The sequence below is a fragment of the Zeugodacus cucurbitae genome, chromosome 2, assembly GCF_028554725.1.
Source record: "Zeugodacus cucurbitae isolate PBARC_wt_2022May chromosome 2, idZeuCucr1.2, whole genome shotgun sequence".
In the NCBI taxonomy this organism is placed as follows: Eukaryota; Metazoa; Arthropoda; class Insecta; order Diptera; family Tephritidae; genus Zeugodacus; species Zeugodacus cucurbitae.
Window position 1 is genome coordinate 67699224 of NC_071667.1, and position 24253 is coordinate 67723476.

A 24253-nucleotide genomic window follows, 5' to 3' on the forward strand; every position below is an offset into this window, starting at 1 on the left:
TTTCAACAACATTGCAGATTTTTGTATAAAAGCCAATGTTGCTTCCTATTTGTTCACAACGTTTGCCAAAGTGTATTTCAAAAGTATAACGGTCGCTTTAGCAGCGAGTCGCAAGTGTGGAAAAATTGTGTGCGGAAAACTTCTTGTGTTTTTCATATTTGATTAATAAAAAATTGCGTTTTTGTTGTGAGCAAATTTCTTGAAAAAACATGTTTAACTGAAAGTGAATTCACTCATCCAATAGTTCGAAATTGATAGTTTTTTTGAAAATATGTGGCGACCTGCGATTTTTGGTATTATTTTAATTTGTTTAGTGTTGTCGTCGAATGTTCAAGGTAAATAAAGTTTTAAATTTATTTTTTCATAATTAAAATCATCAAAAATATTATCATAATTCTAATAAGTGAAACTTTAAGCCGTCATTGCTTGAAAAATAAAAAATATAATTTGGAAACTGAATTCAAAGAGTCCCATTATTTTTTGAACACTCTTGTATGTATATACTCTAGAGCAATCAATCAATTCTTCAGGCCTCAGAGGCATGTTCTTGATATTTTTATTCTAAAGGACACAATCACACCTAGGCAACATGACAGCTTTGATTAATAATTTCATTAAATGATTTTAGGCGACTAGAAAGTGTGAGTAGCTGACTATATATAACCTGACTGATTGACTATATATAAAAGTTAGGTCCTTCACTCGGTTTTCTGAGTAAAGAAATTGTCTAACAAATTCAAAAAAAATTTCCTTCCATTTAATATATTCTAAACATTCCATGAACATTGAGAGATCACGAAGTCGGAAGATGTGATTATATTTATTTAAAAAGAAAGTATATAAAATATTGAATTAATGGGACCCCCCATTCTCGATTTCAAATTTTGACGATTTTCAATGGGCTGGTAACTGAACATAAATAATTTTTTAGGGTTGTAACTTTGCATACATTTAATTGAAGACTTAAAAAAGAAGAAAAAAAAGTTACATCATTTTTTTGTTGATCAAACAAAAGCCCTTCTTTTCGGCGGCGCATGTGATTTCCGCTCACTGGACATCTGAAACCAAAAATTCCAACGGGATTAGAAAGAGTACATGTTTGGCTCTAGTATGACCTCTGGCGGACCTTTGAAAATTTTTTTTGAAAATCGCCTTTTTTCAGCCATAAATCAAGTTGAAAAGTAAAGAAGATCTTCACCGATTTGATTTATACTAGTTTATACCATTGATATATATGTAAAGAATAACGTATTTAAACTTGGAACCGATTGGATTAATAGGTTTTGAGTAGCCTCATGCGCCAGTCGTAAAATCACTGTTTCGAGAAAAACGCGTTTACAGTTTTGAGAAGCAGAAGCCGTCGCCTGACGCTTCCACCATAAATCGGCTATATCTTCAAGAGTTTTTGAAATTTTCATTTGAAATTGTAAAGGAACATTCTATAATAGTAATAGGTTCGAATTAAATTAAATTTTTTGAAACCTAGACTGGGGAGGTCCCCTAAAATATACTTGTTAGAGACAAGAAATCGGAAGCTGATATCGAACGTTTTAAATTAAATGTCATACTTTTTTTATTTAATTGGATCGGTTGGTATCACTTTAATTATTTAAAATTTATAAATATCCTACAAAATGATTTGAAGAGAAAAAAATATTATTTCATCCTGTGTTTTGTTAAACCAATTTCGGTACATTACATTTTTTACTGATATATTATGAAAACTGTTTAGTAATATATAGTAAGTAACGGAAATATTTAATTTTTCTTCGAATGGCATGAAAAGAGTTTCTTAAAAAATATCAATATTCAACTTCGTATTTAAGCATTTACAAATAATTCAAACGTCTGAGCTACTTGAATTAAAGTGTTGAAGCCTGATGGGACTCTAATCATTTTTAATAAAAAGGTCAGAATAATTTAACGTCAATATTAATTGAAAAATCTTAAGACGTCATAATTTATTTCTATCTAGTAATCTGACACAGGTCCAATGATGAAGATTTATTTAAAAGAACCTGACTAAAATTTGGGGTTCTAGGTTGAGATTGTAGATATCTCTCACATTTGTCACGTTGTTTGAGTCGGCTTAGAAATATATAATACGGATATCATTAGGAACTTAGAGTATATTTTTTGTTAAAGTTCGGTATTACAATAATATTAAAGGCACCGAAAAAGCCATGCAATTGAGATCCTGTCGGGGACAAAATCTCTGATTATTATCCAAGATGAGTTGCGTAGTTCTAAGAGCTCCCAGATTACATCCGAAACTAGATAAGATAAAATAGATAAACAGTTAGAACAAGCTCTTGCGAATGACTAGATCCAGACGATTAACACAATATAAATTTCTTCGTGTCGAAGTAAAAGTCAATCGATAAGAATTTTGACGGCATGCTGATGACATAATTATTGTACCTCATCGTTAAGTCCCTTTTCGACTTTTTATTTTCTGAGAAATATATTATTTTTTGATATAAAATTTTATATTTTTTTATAAATTGTTATTATTTAAATCTAAAATAAAGCACCGAAACTGAAGCACTGATTACAAAATTCATCAAATAGTTAGCAGGCACGCGTACGTTAATTGCGCTTCACTCATCTAGTGAAAAATCAAGATCACGTAGCAGTCAAACAAAAAACGTCGACCATTGAACTCGCTCACGTTATTAGGCAAAATGGGATTCAAACTAAGATAATATTTTATATTTTTACGGTTAAATATTTAACGATGGTTTAAAAAATGCTGGCCAAAATGTCAATTTTTGTATGACAAATGTTTATCTTAATATACATAGCTTCCATAGTTTTGAATATAGGCTAAGCAGTAAATTCTTCGATGATGAATGATTCAAATTATTTTTTTTATGAGAGAAATAGTTTTATTTATTTATTTTTTGTTTTAAATAAGAGAACCCATTATAGCCTGAAATGTTCACTAAATTTATGAAAGGAAGGCATAACCCAAAGATTTAATATATTGAGAATTTTTATTATATAAAAAAATTATAAATATACTCAATATTATAGATATTTTAAAAATACTTAAAACGAAAAAATCTACGAAGATCCAAATACATTAAAAAACAAGTAAGAAAGGGCTATGTTCGGGTGTAACCGAACATTTTATACTCTCGCAATTTATGTATTTAACTTTATTTATATTATATAATACACAATTTGACCCACATATTCGTTATATATACGTATTGTAAACCATAATATTAGGTTAGAAACCCCGAGGTCCTCGTGTTCGATATATGGGGCCTTAAAAACCTATGGTCCGAGTTTGGCGATTTTTAGAATGGGGCTGCCACACTATAAACATAGTATTTGTGCAAAGTTCTGCACCGATATCTTCATTAGTGCTTACTTTATATATTGTAAAGTAAACGATTCAGATTGTCCTCAAAGTCTGGTATATAGGAAGTAGGCGTGGTTGTGATCCGATTTGGCTTATTTTCACAACATACCATTGGGATGTAAGGAAACTATTACAAACCAAGTTTCATTGAAATCGGTCGAGTAATTCCTGAGATATGGTTTTTGACTCATAAGTGGGCGACGCCACGCCCATTTTCCAGTTTGTAAAAAAATCTGAGTGCAGCTCTCATCTGCCATTTCTTATGTGAAATTTAGTGTTTCTGACGTTTTTCGTTAATGAGTTAACCCACTTGTAGTAATTTTCAACCTAACTTTTGTATGGGAGGTGGGCGTGGTTATGATCCGATTTCTTTCATTTTTGGACTGTATTAGGAAGTGGCTAAAAAAAACGACTGCAGAAAGTTTGGTTTATATAGCTCTATTGGTTTGCGAGATGTGTACAAAAAACTTAGTAGGGGGCGGGGCCACGCTCACTTCCCCAAAAAAATTACATCCAAATATGCCCCTTCATAGTGCGATCCTTCATAGCTTAATTTATGACTTAGTTATGGCACTTTATGGGTTTTCGGTTTTCGCCATTTTGTGGGCGTGGCAGTGGTCCGATTTTGCTCATTCGAAAGCAACCTTCCTATGGTGCCAAGAAATAAGTGAGCCAAGTTTCATCAAGATATCTTAATTTTTACTCAAGTTACAGCTTGCACAGACGGACGGACGGACGGACAGACAGATATTCGGATTTGAACTCCACTCTTCACCCTGATCACTTTGGTATATATAATCCTATACCTAACTCGTTTACTTTTGGGTGTTACAAACAACCGTTATGTGAACAAAACTATAATACTCTCTTTAGCAACATTTGTTGCGAGAGTATAAAAATCTCAAAAATAAATTTTTTAATTCGATTATAATGATGATATATGAAATGATATATATGTATGATAGTTCAAATAGTACTAAATTCCTCAAATTACCTTTTTCTACACTCTTTATTCATTTATGTGTGTTTATGAATATGAGTGCGAAACATTTCACTTATTCACCCATAAACTTGCAGAACACTCCGCGATGGGCGACATAATTCATGCAAATAAATATTATTAAATATGATCATGTATTATTATTTAACTAACGGTAGTTGTATATTCAACACCAATTCACACACACATACATACATATATCCGGCCATAAAACGAATTGTTTTTCACTTTGTTGGCATTTAATTTACAAGCGGGATAAAGTCCATGGAACTAACAACCAGCTATTGGTATGTAGTGACGGTTATTGGCGTAATTCCCAAAACGCTGATAAGATGTACTATGAGCGTTGTATAACTGTGGAACAAGGAAAGCGGACAGACAAACAAAAAAAAGCAAAAAGGAATTTGTAACAATTATAGCGAGTAAAAGGTTATGGTTAGGTTATATATAGATACATACAAACATATATACATGCATAGAATAGACTCAGATCCGTTGTGTGACACATTTTTGTTTTCGGAATTTTATTTGCGCTATCGACAGAGATGTTTTGCCTAGAACTTCTATTTGTCAGCACATAACTGCAATACTAAAACAACAACAAAAACACTTCATGTGTGTGCGTACATAGTTTTAATTGCTGTCGTAAATTAATCCCTTCTGGAAAACAACCACTACCCTTGTATTAAAATGTAATATAAAAGCAAGAAGAAGAAGAGCTGCATTCGTTGGAAAAAAAGACCAGTTTGCGATATGTACGAGTATGTGAACTAGTCAAGGTGTCACATACACGCTAAACGGTAACACCAACCACCGTTACCGTTATACCCCAGCAACGTCAGCAACCGTTGGAATTCGCGGCTGCTTGCATACTCACGCCTACGCCGCGGCAATGTGAAACACATAGCGATAAACTCTACACATGTAAGCTGCGAGTTATGCTTGCCGTTATTTTGGTTATTCGCCACGCTTGTTGTTGTAAAGATCAAAGCTCATCGCGCGCACTTTTTTGGTCATCAAAAAAATTAGGGTTTCTTTCATACACCAAACAACAAGTGATTATTTGTGGTTTCCCACATTTTCGCGTTTGTTTACTTTTGGTGGTATTATCTGCTATCAGTAGATTAATCCGTGAAACTATCTATATCCCTATTGTAGATTATCTGTGGGAATTGGTTATCACTCAGTAATAAAGCAGTTTGTGTGCTGAACAACCATGTTGGAACGTTTATTACATCTATTTAGACATGTACTTTGAACTGAATCCACCCTTATTCCAGTATAGGACATTCAATTATATAAGTCCCAATTTAATATTAATAATTAATACTTATATTATATACTATTTTTTGGGCCGAATACACATACACTATTCCTCGTGTATGCGGAATTAAATACATACTGAAATTATCTTAGAGTTCCTATAACTCTTCAGACCCTAATAGTTTCAAGCCTCCTCTGAACAACAAGTGTATTAGTACATAAAAATAACGCTCGAGGCTCTGATGTTTCCGATCAAGATACTCATCCTACCAGTTTTTCATGGACTCCCTATGTATTCATACTAATGATGTCTTTTCCCACAGGTGTATGCGATCTAAAAAAATTTGGACCTAAGTTTTCGTAAACTCCAATTCTATCATTCTAAGGCTAAACTTTTGTTCAAAGGGTTCATTAAAGCGAAATAATTAATCAATCCATTCTCAAGACTATTGATCGTTGGGGTTTTCTGAATAAAAGACAGAACACTTTTTTGGGGACGAGGCTATAAAGCAATCTTGTGATTTTTTTTTACTTTTGATCTGAATTGGAGAGATTGCAACTTCACTTTAGTTATTCCTTAAGCCGATAGGTATTATATAATACAAAAAAACATTCGGTTTGAAATAAAAATGAAGCGATTTATCTCTGTTATAAAGAACTATTCACAGCAGAACTTCGTCTTACATTTGGAAGAAGTATAGAGAAAGTAACAAATCTCCTATGAATTGTCAGCACTACGTAGTTAAGGCTAACGTTGGATGTTGAATTATGACAACACTCAAATGTGTAGCTTCTGTATCAGACGTTTCCTTTCTAAACAATTTTTGAAACTACTAAGAATGTTTCAGCATGCGAGATCTTTAATAAAAGAATTTATTTTCTTTTGCTATTTTTTGAAAATATATTTTAATTAAAGTACTTTAAATACCATAAAACTAAAAAATATATTAATGCCCCATGAGTTACTTCATTCAAAGCTCTTTTTTTCTCACCAAAGAAATCTCAAAATCTTAATTGCCTTTTAGAGTATCGTCAAACAAGAGCCAACTAATTCTAGTGGGCTATTAAAAGTCTATATGGGATTAATGACTCAGGTTAATGGGGCAATTATACACCTACACACACTGTTATGAACCTTTAATACAAATGCATGTCTGTGCAAACCACATAAAGCATATTGCCAACAAGTTGAGCACATCCTTCACATTGCTTGTTATGTTAAGTCATGGTATTAACTGTTGATATGTATATACATACATATGTTTGAGTGTAATCATTAATGACACCGTTAAGTAGGCGTTTAACACAGTAGATAACAGTTTTTTTTCTCAACGCCAATAGAGGGTCAGCAACCAGTTGGAATTTTTAAATAAAATTGGTTCGTAATAAAGCAAGCATGGGTTTGTTACTAAGTGGTCTGCTGAGTTAGATGTACATATATAAGAATTGTATCATACCTCGGCACATGAGGACCATTTTCCAAATAGGTAGATAGAAGACTTTAAAGCAATCAATTATGTTTTTATAATATTTTATGAACAGTGAAATAGTAGAATTGAGATTAGATAATTAATCAAATCTGTTAACTTGAGATCAATGGTGCAAGGATTATATTAGGCTCAGGCATTTTTAATTTAAAAGTATCTTCATATCAAAGCCTACTGCTACCTAGCGCCGTTATGTTGCAAATGCATAGCGATTTTTCGGAATTAATCTGCATTACCAGCTTTGGTCGCATAAGTTCGCAGCTGCATTATCATTGGCCATTATTTATGCAACTGCTGCAAGAAAAATTTGCAAACCGTAACGTGGCATGGTCGAGGCGAGAACTAATATGAAAAGGATATTTTCAAGCAGAGACTGGTGAATACACGCACACACACACATACATACATATAAGCACGCAAAGACGCAACGCTACAGGTATTCTAATAAAGTTGGCTATTTTTGTGCATTTCTTATAATTTGCAAGAAAAGACGCTGGGAGGCGCAGTAATTTGTATGATTAGACTATCAGTCGGCATATACCAGTGTATAGCAGAGTACATATACGACTCTTATACATATATAGAAATGACTTTTGGCTTGATATTGTCTAAAAATAGACTTTGAATATTAACAAAGATTTTATTTTAAGGAAAAAATACTAATGCAACGGTACAAATACATAGACAGTTTTTTTTATATATACAGATATACTTCTGTATATTAATCTGCAAAGGTGTGCGTGTGCTTCACAACATTTCGCAACACTTGAGAGATTATTAGCGTGTTCTACACATGTGCAGCTGCTATGCGAGACACACACACACTCACACATATGTAGCTTTATACAAATGTTTATATGCGTATGTGTTTTAAAGAATGTCTGTCCTCAGCTGGCTTCGTCCATTATGTGCGCTTTCATAAACCATGACAAATAATTCTCCATGGAAGTGGTACCTGTAGTTTGGCTAGCATTCAACATGTTGTTAACGCACTCACACACACACACACACACTCATTCTCACATTCATTTCAATAAGATTTACAACCACATGTGCTCATCTTGAACAAATGTTCCAATGCGTGTAGGTTTATGCTATGCTCGCTTTTGTTGTTGTTTTTTACACTTTTCTCTTAACGTGCCATTTCAGCAGCTGAATACTGTGTCTTCTGTATTTTGTAGTTGTTGTTGTTGTTTTATGCTTTTGTTGTTCGTTAGTTTAAGGTTATGCAGCTTTTACGCTAATAGTTGCCGTATATCATCAACGAAATGATTGTGTGAACTTTGTGGGAGCACAAGTCAGCGTTGGCGGTAAAGGTAGACGCACTAAGATCTTAATCGGAAAATTTAGATAATACTTTCTTAAGTTAAAAGCTAGATTTGTTTGGTTTTTGTAGTAAAATTATTTACTTTATAAGTTTCGGATGTGAGTGTAAGCCTTTTATAATGCAGCCATATTAAGCGAGTTGCGTAGAGAACAAACAACGGACATACGTAATGAAATAGCGATGGGAAAGATAGCGTTTATAACTCTTAAAAGATCATATCCTGAATTTTTTATAAGCTCAGAACTCAAAGATATCTTCTGTACAAACGCTTCATGCATTTGAGGGCCCCATAGTATGAGATGAGAAACTGGTAGGGGTATAGTTAGTGAGTGACATTACATAACATTTTGAAATTTCTAAGGGATGACTACTCCTCATGGACTACGTAACGCCACTCCATCTGGTATCGTTTAATTCAAGTTCAAGTTCGTTAAGTTTCAAAACTGGTATATTTGCGACTTACTGGCCCTTCCAAGACTAACATAACCTCACCTAAACCCTCACAAAATACAAATTAGCTCAACATTTCATACATAAACACCGTTTCTAATTTTCAGTTGCTAGGAGAGACAGTTCTAACGGAGCGGGCCCTGTCTTTAAGTATATCAAGAAATTTCACCTAATCGGATTTCTGCCAAATTAACGGGGATTGTCTCATGTCTCAAAAGAACAATATATTTTTAGTAGTAATCAGACCGTTGTCACTGTGGCATACTAAAACTCGTTTGAAACTATAAAGCGCTTTCAAAACGACCTAATATGTATGGTATCTGAAGAGATTGATTTTTAATATTTCCTCCAGTGGAAAAACAAGTATCTTGTGTTTTCTTTTCTTGTATGCTTTCAAGGTTTGAACTGCGGTATCAGATCGATAAAATCAGGATTCTTAATATATATGTATATTCTCGAAGAGAAGTTAATAATGGTACACATGGCTTACCCATGTTAATAGCAGATGATTTTTGTTGAGATTCTCCTTTGAAATACACGTATTTAATATTGTGCTAACTTCGAAAAAATAATAAGCAGACATATATCTCCCATCTTCATAATACAAGAAATTCAGGGGATAAAGATTTAAATCCCTTTCAAAGCTTTCACGTTCATTACTTTTCACTTCGGCGTTTAATTCTGAAACAAAAATTGGAAATATAAACTTCTTAATCTATTTATACAGTTAGGTTTAAAAATATTCACCAACAAGACTTTATGTTTCAGTTACTAATGACAGTTGACAGCTGACAATGAACCTACCCATAAAATATTGCTATAAATACCCTGTATTTGCTTTGAAGAAAAGAAAATCAAATGAAAGCCGCTCTGCAGGGGGGTTTGTGGCAAAAGTGCAACAAGTTTGCGGCAAATTGTTATTTATGAGTTTTGATTTGCTATATTGCTTAGTTGCTTAAATGCAAGTAACTGTAAATTGAATTTGACAGCTCAATAAGTGCTGACGACGGCAGCGACTTAAGGCTTACATATATGATGCACACACACACCCACTTATGTCTGATTGAACATAAATAGACTTTGAACTTTTAAATACTTTTCTCAATTTTGTTTTTTCTCTCTTGTATTCGCAGGTTCTTGCCTGGAGTATGGACATTCATGTTGGGGTGGTGAGTATCAGTTGGAAAACTCTTTTAAGACTTTTTTCGAAATTTATATAACAACTTTTTCAGCACATGGCAAACGCTCCAGCGGCTCAGCGGTTGTCGGCAGTAAAGCTCGGCTTGCAGAGAGGAATTCACGCGGCGGTAATCAATTAAATTTGCTGGAAGATGAGAATGCAAATCGATTTGTGGGAAACAAGGTGAGAATTCATACCATTTTTTATTTAATTGTATTTTGTTTTAGTTTGCAGAACCCCAATCTTAACTTCGAATATTTCAAGTGCCATTGATTAAACTTATAATAAGAGAGATTAGAGAGTGCTTCAGGGTTTTTCTTCGAATAAGTCATGAGTTCCAAAAGTCTGTTGGCTAGTGCTCTAAAATAATATTAACATTTTGAGAGATTAGACCTTCCTTAAAATATACCACAGCTCATATTATCATAATTTCTCTCTCAAATACCAAAAATATTGAGTCTAAAATAACGTTGGAACTCATTTTATGCTTGATTCTACAATGTCAAAAACTTGTATAAAATAAGTAAGTGCCCCAATTCTAGTTAATATTATTTTGATAAAGGTAGGATGTTTCTGATTGTCCTGAGCTCTTGTTTTTCTTCTAATATATTGAAGAGAATCCATAATTAGTAAGAATTTTACTGCTTAGATCTAGCTTTGATCGAGAAAAACCTAGTTTTATCCTCACTAGAGTTGAAACATCTCAAATATGATCGAATATTTACAGTTCGACATCAACGAGGCAACGACATCGGCTGAAATTTCACCACATTTGGCCACAAGTGCCGAGGACAACTCGGCCGATTCAAACTACTCGACAAAAGAGCGCAACAACTACTTGGGACAACGCCAATTGAAATTTCCACTACACAAGAGTAACAGTGAGAGCAGCAACACAGCACTAGATCACAGTAATCGAAAGAGTGAGACGGCTGATTCGCGTGAAGAACGGCAACATATACTACATTTGCAACAACAACAACGGAAGTATCCACAGCATATTGAACGTTGGCATAAACTACCGATTTTCGGCTTACGACGACCCTACGTCAGCTCACCACTTGCATTGACCGATGTCGCACCGCTCGAGTTGCCCAAACGGAATGTTGAAAAGGATTTACTACAACAAATTGGACAGTTGACAGGCGAAAGATACGACGATGTTGGCGCTTACTATGACTTTCCATAGAAGTGAGAGTGAATGGTGGGAGAGGAGCGCTTTGGGTGGAGAAACATGAAGTGAATAATTAAAAACTGCAGTAAGACACAAACGCACACACAGCAAAAAATAAAAAAAAAATATTTTAAATGAGTTCTTTTCAGTTTCAAATTGATTTGTTTATTATAAGAGGACTACAAAATTTCACAAAATATTTATAATAAAAAAATGTTTTTGAATGAATCTATGTAAAAAAAATTTAAAAAGCTCTAAATGTAAACATTTTATTATAAGAAAACTCTATTTGTGTATTTTAGGCGTTGCAGTAAGATAAAAAAAAAATATTCAAAAAAATATTTGAAAAAAAAAATTAACAAAAATAATTTTGTTGTAATTAACTTTTATGCAATTCATGACTACATAATGATCAGGTTACAAATTTAGATAAAATTTAAATTAACTCGCTCTCCAACTACTTGTCAAAATATTGATGCAATGGGCTGGATGCATCAATATTATTGATGAGCACTATAAATTTTGTGTCAAATCATGATGAAACTACTACATACATGTACACATAAGTATAAATATATATGAATACATTTTCAATTCGCATAAACAATATAAAATATTAATAAAAAAAATCTCAAAAAAATTATAAATAAAAATAAAAAAGTAAAAAATATAAATTTCGTTTTTTTATTAAAATTATTTATATATTACAAATATCAATCCAAGAGAGCCGTGACAAGCTTCACTATACCGTTATTTGGTAAAAAAAAATATATATATTTTAATAATAAGTAACACTAATTAATTTCAAATTTCCCCATCGTACATTTACGACTTGATCTTCGCCGGTATTTGGAAGCATACAGCATCACCCTGTTTATCACCCAAGCCCCAGTGTATGACCAAATTGACAGTTGGATAGATTGGCAAAATCTTGAAGCTATTCTTGTAGGTGTACGTCTCACCGGCTTTCAATGGGCAGCCCACCTTCTCTTTGCCCTCGGCATCGTATATGTAGGGGCAGGCGCTGGTGCCGTAATAGCCGGGGAACGGTAGTGGTACATCCAAGATAATACCCTGTATATCGGAGTTGAGTTCGTTGAAGTCACGTTCGGGTTTAATTTTCATCTCAATGCTGGCCTCGGTGTTGCGCTTGAGTGTGCATTTATTTTTGGGACAATTGGAGATGGTTACCTCCTCGGCGGTTAAGGCGCGTGCAGACGCTGAAAAGAAAGATTAAAGTATTAAAATTTTTTAATTTTTTTCTGAATAATTTTTTTTTTCATTTTGTGTTTTTATTTTTCATTTGTTGGTACTTACACTTGGGGCACTTTCTCACTTCGGTGGCATTTGTTAGCGCAAAGAGCACCATGAAAATTGTAACTGTGCTGATGTAGGACTTCATTATTGTGGATTTCCTCTACTGATATTCACTTAGAAACTGAAATTAAAAAACAAAAATTATAAAAAAATCAATAATTGGCTTTAATAAAGAAAACATATAACTCGATTATATAATATTTAAGTACAGGTTTTATTATTCAGAATTTAATAAGAAATTTGATATTCAACAATTTTGAGAATTTATTTTCTAAATCTTTAATGGACCTTTGGAAGCAGTATTGTTTAAAAAAAAAATATATTTTATAAAAAACTTTTATAAAAACTGAAATTTAAAGTGAGCGCATATTAACCAAATATAGTACTACGAAAAATAATTATTTCAAATTTATTTTCTATTAATAAAAGTATTTTATTTTTAACAAAGCACTCGAATCTCAAAAATAGTGATTTTCAACTTATGCACTTAATTCGTGTAAGATTGTTTTTTTCTAGGGTAGTTTATGACTTAGAAGATGTCTTATATAGTAGCAATTACTTTTTCTTCGATAGAAAATTATTTCCTACTTAATCAAATTATTACTACTTAATTAAATATTTACGTCTATTTTGTATACAAAATCACTTGTAAATCACTTATTTACATAAATTCATTTCAAATCATTATTTTCCCTTACAATTAGTAGTCATAAAGCTAAAAGATTTGTAATTGTTTTTAGAATTCTGAGAAGTTTATGCACAAGTCTGTCTTCATAAACAACCGCACCACTTGAGAGATTTTTCATTAGTATTGAGACTATTAGTTACAGTGTCTTTAATCAACCGCAATTACTCAGAGAAGTGGAAATAATTGTTAATGCGATATTCAATGGAAAATGTAATTAATATGTTCTCATTTTTAGAAAGTGTAGTCATAGAAGTTGTAACGACAGGTTATTGGAATATAGACATTAGAACTCTATAAAAATACAATATATTGAATTGTAATAAATTTTGATATCTTCAAAATTTTAAAAATATAATAGAAAAAACAAAATGAAATCTTTCTCTGTTAACAACTGATAGAAAAAGAGATAAAGAATATTTTATAGAAAAATAAAAATCAATTGATATATAGCTTCCGCTTTCGTTCAATGATTTATTGTATGAGTTGCCATGCTGTTGTTTCTAACGCCACTGTAGAATTTCATTTAATTAGTTGTAGATTTACAGCTTTAAATCACGACATGTTTACATACAATTAAATTTGATTAATATCGCTAATAAATAATTTAATAGGTTTTTGACGTAAAACAGAAATGTTCTATTAGGGTTACAACTATTTTATTTGCGTTTGCAATATTTTTATTTGCATTAGCTATAACCGTCTGTATTGTGATTTATCGATATGTGAATGTTTGCATACACCTGCCGACAATTAAACACATTTTTTGCTGACAACAACACGGATATTGTGGCGATGTTAGTTGCCTAATGCAAATTTAGAAAATTAGCCAAGTGCATTTAATTTCTTACTTAAATCTAAAAGGTTTAAGCAACAAATTAAAAAATTGCTTTTCTCTCAGCATTATATCATATATTATTTTTTTTTTTTTTTGTAAATCGTGTGAATACAAAAACGTAAAATAATTGACCACATTACTCTAGTAATGATTCCAATTTGTCTAATTTCCTCAATAAAAAATCAAAAGAACGTTCTTAACATAATGACCCTAATTTGCCTCTAAAAAGTGAAATTATTTAAATCGATTTTGTGATTTAAAAATATTAGCATAATCTGTTCTAACAAATATGTTTTTTATGAAATACATTTCTTTTTAAATGCCAGCAGCTATGAACAGATACGAAATTTGCTCAGAATATTACCAAATTAGTAATATTTATTTTAATATAGAGGATATTAACTCCATCAAGCAGTTAATGGAGAGAGTTAATTTAACTCTTGAAATTCTTTACGTTAACACCCAAATAAAATTCACTCATATTTATAGTGAAAGAACGAAAGCTCTTTAAGGGGTTTATACCAGTGTAACCAATAAAAAATGAGGCGATTTTCGTGAATTTTTTTAAAGAAAGTACTCGATCGAATGTTTCGAAGTTTTTTGAACATAATAAAGTATATTTTCAGCTATATTTTAAGATTTTTTTCTACATAAATATTGAAAAATAACGGAGTTATGAGCTGAATTGGAAAGTTCCTCAACTGCTGGTATGATTCCGTTCGAATGAGTAACTGAAACAAAAAAATTCTTAAAGTGTTTTAAAGTTGAAGGAATTTCCTATACAATGACCTACGATTTTTGAAAAATAGAAAAAAAATTAAGAAAATGGCGTAGCTCTGAAAAAAAGTTCGTTATTGTAGGTAAAAAAATTGTAATTTTTTAATGCCAAATTCACAATTTTCAACAAACAAAACGGTCGTAGGTCATTATATAGTAAATATAATATATTCCAGAATACTCAGTTTCAATTTGAAGTCGATCGGTAAATTTCTCGTTGAGTTATGATGTCAGCAATTTTGAGAAATGTCGTTTCGAGAAAAACGCATTTAAAGTCTTGACTATAGCGGCTAATACATGTGAGCGATTGCTCTTTAGAACGCTGCCATTCAAGAACTATTTAAGATACGACCCTTCCGCTTTCACAGGATATTTTTGAAAGTATAAACTATCGAATAAGCAAAAATTAAAAAAAAAAAATGTTTTGAAAATGTCAGACTGGTAATAGCCCCTTAAAATTATTTATACTGCACTGAAAAAATTTCACATTATAAAAAACTAACTAAAACTCATTTCAACATTAACTATTGCGAGCCCATCTAATTCCATTCATAATTCATTCAAAAAAGTTCATTTTAATTACAAAAAACTGCGATAATTTGATGCCTTCAATCAACTGAATGCCACACAATTTGAACACATGCTTACAAATATATGCAATTCACCTTTAATTATTTGTATTATTTTTCACAACTGTTTTTTTGTTAACGCGCCGAGTGAAATTATTAATGGACTTCCGTCAGTGGTACGAAGTAGCGTTTCACAAAGTAAATTGAGTAAGTAAACTGAACCGTTATAAACATTTAATTATTATTACTATTAAGTAAGCTCGTTTAAACTTTTTATTTCATTTCAAAATACTCGCTTATTGTTTTCTTATTTTATATTATATATGTAAATATTTCACTTAATTTATAAATCGTAAATTTTACTTAAAAAATTGCGCAATATTGCTTGTTTTTTCTTTATTTATTTATCGCTATCAAATCGAACCGGTGTACCGATGTACATTGGTACGTGCGTATGCAGTGGAAAAACGAAAGACTTAAGACACACACGCGCAATCTCACAGCCAACGACACGTTGTGACTGTTGTATGTGTACAACTGAACTGAAATGTCTGCTTTGGTGACTTGAATATTTATGGACAATAATAATATGCGAGCTGGCTCATGCACATACATACAAACATATATATTAAAATAATGCATTTACATAGAGGAAAACATATATGATTGTATACAAATACAAATAACATTCGAACTATGAACACTTGAGGTGTTTTGATTGCTCAGTCACGCTCTGAGACGCATCACACTTTTACTTAGCTACATACTACATACATACAAGTACAGAGAAACATATACATATATATATATAAACAAAGAACACAGCTTATCGCCGGTAAATCTATGAAAATGTATGTGACTGTGAAAGAATTAGGAATGAAGGCGGCGTGTGAGAAAATAATATACAAGAAGCAAAACGGAGAGTTGTGTTGTAAGCTGAGCATACGGATCAGTAGTGTTAAAAAAAGTATGAAAACAATGTAAAAATTTCGAAACAAAATTATTGGAAAGAAATGTGATCTCTGCACAGAGTTTCAATTCACTGTATAGATGAAAGAAAATTTGAAACTAATCTTTGAGTAGGTGTTCAGAATCATTGTAAGTTCTTTATGTAAATGTTGTGAAAAATTTCTAATTTAAGCTTTAAGAGATTCATTCAAATTAATTGGAGTAAATAATTAATGTTCCGATTAATAATATATTATTTAATATTTGTTTAATATTTTACTACCATTAAAACGATTTAGTAAAATAGTCAAGTCATCGGCAATCACTTATAAATCAAAACTTGTTTATATTTCTCTAATCTAACCTGTCAGTAATATTGGTAATTATTTTTAATTATTGCATACCATTATTCAAAGGAAATGCACTTTGCTAATAGTACTTAATTGCCAGCTAGTGCTAAGGGAAACATGTTCTCTGGTATTTAACCTTCGATAGAAGTAATTTCAAGACTTAAATATCACAGATATAACCTCACTTTTTATTTCATAATAATTTTGTGTCGATTTAGTGCTGGCCGAAGTACTTAGACAAAGGACAATCACCTACAACCAAAGTTAAGTGATTTAAGTATCGTCTAACAAATTAAAAAAAATTGCTTTTCTCTCAACATTATATCATATATTATTTTTTTTGTAAATCTTGTGAATACAAAAAAGTAAAATAATTGACCATATTAATCTAGCAATGATTGTTTTTTGCCTACTTTTCTTCATAAGAAATCAAAGCAACGTTCTTAACCTAATGTCTCTAATTTGCCTCTAAAAAGTGAAATTATCTGAATCATGTATAAAAAGGTGTGTCTGTACTATATGGTGTCCTTCATAGTGTAGCTTTTGACTGAAAGCTTTGTGCGTTCTTCATGCGACACAATTAGCTTAATACATATAATTTGCTTTTTTCCCATGTTAGTTCAATATATTGCAAATTTCAAAGTCACAATCGTTAGCGCGTTGGAGTTGAAGTACTTCAACAAGGGCAGTCTAACCAATACTAATAAGTATTAATAACTAGAAAATTAGTATTAAGATATAAAAAGAGCTTGGTGTGAAATGGGTCATTGTTCTTTTGTTTATTGTTGATGATAAAATCAAGCTAGAGGATGATATTGAACAATAATAAGTCTTTGTTTCTGCTAAAACATTTTGTATAAGTTAAATATTCTTAACCAATTTTATGAAATCATATCTCACGAACTTTTGTGTTTTTCCAGTAAACGCGCTACAAAAAAGTAACGGTATGAAACTGTTGTACACCCTTTGTGTATCTATAATAGTCTGAGCATAGTTGCCAACAGGCAACTGTATACCAAACAAGAAAAAACGTTAACTTCGGCTGAACCGAAGCTAATATACCCTTCACAGGTGCATTTCTTTTAGTAACTATGTGTTTAAGCAAATCTAATGACGTAAGAAAAAGTAAGTAAAAAGCATTTTACTAATTCTTTTTAGTCGGGTTGTTTGCTAGAAACATTAAGGTTATATAGTTAACCGATCTGAACAATTTCTTCGGAGATTATATTATTACCTTAAGCAGTAATCCATGTCAAATTTCATGAAGATACCACGTCAAATGCGGAAGTTTTCCATACAAGCCCTTGATTCCGATCGTTCAGTTTGTATGGCAGCTATGCTATAGTGAACCGATCTGAACATTTTTTTTCGGATATTAAATTATTTCTATGGACAATAACTCACAAATAACACCAAATTTCGTGAAGATATATAGTAAAATGCGGAAGTGATATAGTGATCCGATATCGGCAGTTCCGACAAATGAGCAGCTTCTTGAAGAGAAAATAACATCTGCAAAATTTCAAAACGATATCTTAACAACTGATGGACTAGTTCGTATATATTCAGACAGACAGACAGACAGTCGGACGGACAGACAGACAGACAGACAGACGGACATGGCTAAATCGACTTAGTTCAACATACTGATCATTTATATATATACTTTATAGAGCCTCCGACGCTTCCTTCTGGGTGTTACAAACTTCGTGACAACCCTGTTCAGGGTATAAAAATACATTACGAGACGTTGCATACTATCTGCGAATATGACAGTCTACTCAGTCCCCAGTCGCTCTTTGTACTCGCCAATCCTTATTACTCTATATAAAAATGTAAAATCAGGCTACTGCTCAAGTCTAGTTGTCAACGGTTTTTTAGATTCAATGCATTAAATATATGTATTTAAAGAAAATATGTACACTATATTTTATTACGAAATACTTTGTGAAATCTTATTTTTCAAACGATATTTACTTCGTTTCATGGTTTTTGGTCTAAATGTTTTTTTACCAGTTGATAGTAAATAATTTCCCATTTTCAATTTGAGCATTAATGCACAGAAAACTAGTTACGAACACTATACTGAGCCAAATAGCCTATTGTAATATGAAATCTTGTTTCAGTAGCCAGGGCAATTACACTTTCGACTATATTTCTGAAGCCTTACAAAATGGGGGTATGCATCTTTATTTCTACCATTCTTATTCCCAAGTAACGAGTATGTGACGTCACTCTAGCGTCAAGTATTGTCGCACTTAACTTCTTGAACTTTAAACCCCTCACATAAGTAATATATACTATGAATCATGACACTCAAACTTACACTCACTAAATGTAAAATAAGTATTTTAATAATTCTATACTATAATATAGTACATATTTATTTTCAATAAATTTATAGCCATCCCCATAAAGAAATGTAATAAATCAAAATTCAGTTCTCATATTTTTCACAAAATGCACACTGATTATCAATTGTTCGACGAGGTATGTATATAAATACAGGTATAAACACCAAACTGTTAAACTGTATGTACTATTTGTATGTATTTTGTTTTTAATTTTTGCAGGAAATAGCAAAGCGACCGGAACTAGTTTGAGCCTTTTTCCGCCTTCCATATACATACAGCCGGCGGAATTGTTTACGTTTATTAAGTATTTAATCAGTTATTAGCATAGTGCTAATTCGGTCACACATTATTTAAATAACTCAACGAAATGTATGCACAGACTTCATGCTTTGAATTGCACTTTGTAAATTGACTATTTTTAAACAACATTTTTGAATAATTTTTTTTTATTTAAATATTTCATAATTTTTAAATTAAAATTTTTATTTTTATAATTTTTTTAAATTTTCTCCCAACATTTTTAATTATTTTCTGCGTATTTACGTAAAACAAGTTTGCAATTTTTTTTATATATTTCTTTTTTCAATACACTCTAGTCACTTGAAAGCCATCCCAAATACAGCCACCACTAATCAAATAACCTTGAGTTTTCCTACCAAAATCTGTGTATGTTTGTTGTTGTTGACGTTGTCCCAAGTGTTGTTGCGACCTTCTTACTGTACGTCTTGAAAACTCGAATCGAACTGAAGCCACAATTTCAACAAAAGCTGGTGTTTGGTGTGAGTTGCATGGTGTCTCGCCGTTTAAGTGCATCTTGAGCTGAGCTTTTACACAAATCATTTAAATCTATATGTAAATATTTGTGTGTATGCACAGCTATAAATAGTCCAGAGTGCTTGTATAGAGGCGTCTCTTTGTTTTCTCATAAATGTTTGTAAATAGTCTGAGACGTTGGCTTTAGTTCAAAGAAACTAGCGAAAAGCAAGTGTAAAGTCGTACTTTATTTTTGGCGAGCTTAGCGCTATGCAAACAAATACAGTTGTGGGCATATAATTAGGAACACTTTCGATTTCGAAATGGTGGATGCAAAAGTTTTATTATAAAAGAAAGTGTATTAAGTGTATTATGTGTGTTACGTAGGGTGTCTTTATTGGCTAGAGTTAAAGTGATGATGACAGCGGTAAATCGCCTCTCAGGAATCCCTCTGATCTTCGCTGACTAGAAAAAAAAATGTGTAATAATCCATATATACCGTTCTATACTGCCCTACATATGTATATCATATACTAGTTTTCAATTTCACTTCTCTCAATCGTCTCTAGTAAGCTGCCCTCAACCGTATGGGATTTTATATCGCAAAATAAGGCAAAGTCTAACTTCATTGTTGTAATTCGCAAAAGTCAACAATTTAAATGAAGTAAGCAAGCAATTCAAGAGTCTAATTGACGGCGGAGTTATTACATTGTCGCTTGGCAATTTAACGACTTAAATGGACTGCGATAATCGTGTATGCGCTGGCATAATTGAGTTACAGAGATAACTGGTCGGTTTTTTATGGATCTCGTTCGCTGTCATGTTTCAATTAGAATATAAATTTAAATGTTTATTCTTGTAACACTCAATATACTTACATACATATGTAGACTTGTAACTGTGATTCTAAGAATGTCACTAAAATAAGAATGAATAGAGAAATAACTGAATTTAAAGAACGAAATCAGGAAGAGAAATTGAATTCAAATTTATATTGAAGGATGTGCGATTAATGATAAACTGATAAAGAAAGGAGTATCAATCGCCTTTATCGCCATGGAAATATACTCATTCATATAGACTTTGAAGAGCGAAGATCTTAATTTAATCTATAGGCTCCTCTATAGTCATCGTAGTACTACAAGTATTGCGAAAAAGAATTTAAATTGTTTTTTAACAATGTTTCTTCACTAATGGTGTGCTAAACTACTCCACATCCAAAATATGCTCGATAGAGAAAGAGAAAGGAAATTAAAAATTATGTGACTTTTAGATTCTATGGTAGCCGGAACTCTAAAAAACAAATATAATCGTCTGAAGATCAGAATATATAATAAAGATAAACAAAATCGAATAATGTTACAAATTATCTCAGAAAGATTTTATAGTATTTTGTATATAAAATGCCTACATATAAGTAAGTACAGGTATCGTGCGTAATGCGCTTACTTTCATATATATATAAAGTTGATATATGAGTAATGTACGATTATATGCAGCAGACTGCAGCGAGAAACATGGAACGTGATTTGAATGCAAATTTCCGGATTTCAAGTGCTATTGCGCATAATCTGATAAATAATTAAAAAAAAAATAAGATTATTAAATTGTAAAAAATGCATATAAAGATTTATCTGATATTAATAGAGAATTTACAACACATTGAACTAGTACTTTATGCCTCATAGATGAAGCTGGTTTTTATTAATGATATCGAGGGTGTCTATGGCAACACTAACTTTTGACATCAGAAAATATTGCGAGAAAATTTTTCTCGAAACAATTAGAGTGTCATAATCAGACCTTGATGACCCGCTCCAACAAAAAGCTGGTTTAAATAGAACTAGACTCAATAGAGCAGTAGTAGAAAAACCGATCTATTTTATTTATTTAATTTTAATACTCTTGTTGTTGTTTTTACATATAATTTTTTTTTAATAAGAGAGTATTGCTCAAACTGCGAGCAAAGAATTGGGGAAACGAAGACGGCTGGTACAAAAATGTGTCTAAAAGGTATTGGTGAATGCACTTTGTAGTGCCAGTTCCGATATAAATTTCATGTGAACTGCTAATTATTACTAATCCTCAGCAAATACCAACCAACTACAGTTGAACTTTCATAACTCGAAGTGCTCCATAAATCGAACATTTGAATTGGCAATATAAGTCAAATTTCATGAAATTACCTTCAATAACTCGAAATCTCTCTAACTAGAAGATGCTTTGTGTATTATGGCGATTCGAGTTAGGGAAGTTCAACTGTATTTATAAATGCATAATAATTATAATATTCAGTAAATTTTTGCTAGAATAAATAGTTTATCCAAACACTTATCCCATAATGATAAAATTGCTGTAGTTTAAAAACACACCTTAGTGCAGTTCACCACCATAAAACACATTTATTAGCTTAGCGTTAACAGCGCCATCTAGCGTGCAAGTTTATACCGTGCAGTGAGGATTTTACACGCTAGGTACTTATTGTCAATCTGTTGTCTTCCAATCCGCGACTCGTTACTTTACGTCTACTCGTTAGCATTTTGTTTTACTTGCTTTCAGGGCGCTCTCTCGCCTGTATTTTCAATTTGGCTGGCATTTGTGTTTTCTGGAATATGGCGTTAAGGTCGGATTTCGAGGTGAGTTCGCGTTTTAATTATCAATTTAACTAATTAATCAAATAGAATCAGTGTAAAATTAAGTGATTTCAATTGTTAACATGTCTGTGCAGCAGAGTGCTTGGTGATTTTCAGCATCGCTGATTGGATTACAAAAAGATGAAAGAAAGTCTGTGTAAACAGCCTAATTAGCCCGTGTGTGCGAGTGTGTGCGTGGAGAGCGCTAGAGCTCTAGCTGTGTGAATATGTATGCTTATATGCATTTGCTACAACAAATTCCGCGATGACAATTATGAGAAAATGAAACAAAAAACGCAGAATATGCACTAAATTATGATTATATGACTACACAAAAGTACGGAGCTCTACAATGTTTATTTGCAATTTTCGCTGTAATTAACAAAAATCGACGTCTATCAGTGGGCACAGAACGAAGCAAATGCGACTCGAATTGTTTGTTGTGTTTTATATGTATGTGTATGTGCCGTTTGTGTTGTGTTCGAGTCGCTAAGGTGCTGATCTGGCCATAATCGTTATGTGTGCTGTTCTGCTGAGCTTAGCTTGGCGGCGACGCCCTTTTGTATCGCTTAGAAACCCAACAAAGTTAATTTAATTAACCAACAGCGCGAGTCTACAATATGGATGACACACGAGATCATTTCTACGAGACTCACTCAAAACATCTGATAGATTGTGAATTTGTTTTTGTATGTTTGTGTGGCGATTGGGTGTGAGTTGCATTAGTCACGAAAATCGAAAATCAAACAAATTATCTGTTCAAGTAGTGGCCGAAACTACAATAGTTGAAGCTGACTACTGAAAATCGTTCGAAAGAATCGATAGCTGCAGAGTTGTACATATATGTATGTGAGTGTGAGTGGGAGGGGCCGCATTCGGGCCACATTCTATGCACTTACCACACACGTGAGTGGGTGGCTTTAACTTCGCGTAAATGCAATATGCAAATGCAAAGTGGGGGTGTAGTTGGGGGCCTAGAAATCTGTCACACTGCAGCCATAGCATGCAAGAATATTGAAAGTGGTTGTAGGAAAACTTTCCTATTGTTGTTGCTGCTCTCCCTCACTCGCGCGTTTGTACGCTCGTTTATTCGTTTTCCACTTCGTATTCTAGCATTGTTTTTGTTACTTTGCGTCTTGTATCTTGTTTTTCTGATTTGCCTCAAAATGCATTACAAAAACAAGTGTGAGCAAGTGTTCGCTCTATGTGTTGTTGCTGCGAATCAACCTATCAATCTATTGACCACCAGTCCATTGGAGTTGACTGCTTGCGGGATGCCTACTTTATTATGTGTGTTTCTATCGTTAATGCTTCTTTGCTGTGTAGACTCGGCTTTCAGTCCGCATCCAATTTTATCCCTAACAACAAATTCCATTTGTTCTCTGTACCTTTTTATTTATCAGTGCTACCAGTTTCCCAATATGACAACGTTAACAGCTGGCTTGATCTGAGCCAAGCGAGATCTTCAAACCTGTTACTATCAAATGTCGAGCGAATGCCTCTTGTTACCTGCTATAAATCTCTAAAAAATTGTCTGTTACCTGCTAAATCAAAGGTATCCTTTTACTGAACGTATTGGATGTGTATAATCTCTTCAGCTGCGTGACTGCTTAACTGCACGTAAACATTTTGGTTTTAATCAAGAGCAGTTAGAGCTAATAAAATTGGGCTTTGTTGGACAACTAATTAGTACAAGTATCTTTCAAATGTGATAAGCACACAAATGCTAGAGATAACAAATGTTTATTATCGATTAAAAAAAATCGATAGCAAATACA

The 24253-nt window shown here is 32.5% G+C and overlaps 3 protein-coding genes across 10 annotated transcripts in view; 2 read left to right on the plus strand and 1 right to left on the minus strand.

Moving 5' to 3' along the window:
* Positions 1-70: 70 nt before the first annotated feature.
* Positions 71-11845, plus strand: LOC105216360 (neuropeptide CCHamide-1). Its single transcript, XM_011190812.3, has 4 exons — positions 71-335; positions 10031-10066; positions 10130-10260; positions 10805-11845. The coding sequence occupies exons 1-4, from the start codon at positions 272-274 to the stop codon at positions 11264-11266; spliced, it is 693 nt and encodes a 230-aa protein (XP_011189114.2). The 5' UTR covers positions 71-271; the 3' UTR covers positions 11267-11845.
* A 67-nt stretch (positions 11846-11912) lies between these two features.
* On the minus strand, positions 11913-19903 carry LOC105216361 (ecdysteroid-regulated 16 kDa protein). Of its 4 annotated transcripts, none has more exons than XM_011190814.3 (3): positions 19746-19903; positions 12569-12689; positions 11913-12471 (listed from the first exon to the last, which is right to left on the minus strand). In XM_011190814.3, exons 2-3 carry the CDS (start codon positions 12651-12653, stop codon positions 12077-12079), a joined length of 480 nt encoding a protein of 159 aa, XP_011189116.1. In that variant the 5' UTR covers positions 12654-12689; positions 19746-19903; the 3' UTR covers positions 11913-12076. The 4 variants fall into 4 exon arrangements, with proteins under 4 accessions (XP_011189116.1, XP_054081460.1, XP_054081459.1 ...); XM_054225485.1 differs by having other exon boundaries at positions 19731-19869; XM_054225484.1 differs by lacking the exon at positions 19746-19903 and adding an exon at positions 17970-18103.
* A 2434-nt stretch (positions 19904-22337) lies between these two features.
* The window catches only part of LOC105216362 (sodium/potassium-transporting ATPase subunit alpha), a 69512-nt gene continuing 67596 nt past the window's right edge, over positions 22338-24253 (plus strand). For 3 of the 5 annotated variants that reach the window (XM_054235649.1, XM_054235635.1, XM_054235645.1), the window contains exon 1: positions 22411-22478. In XM_054235649.1, coding sequence (XP_054091624.1) covers positions 22455-22478 — 24 coding nt within the window. In that variant the 5' untranslated portion in view covers positions 22411-22454. Of the gene's footprint in view, positions 22479-24253 lie in introns of all 5 variants that reach the window. The other 2 variants (XM_054235664.1, XM_054235628.1) reach the window with 2 other exon arrangements.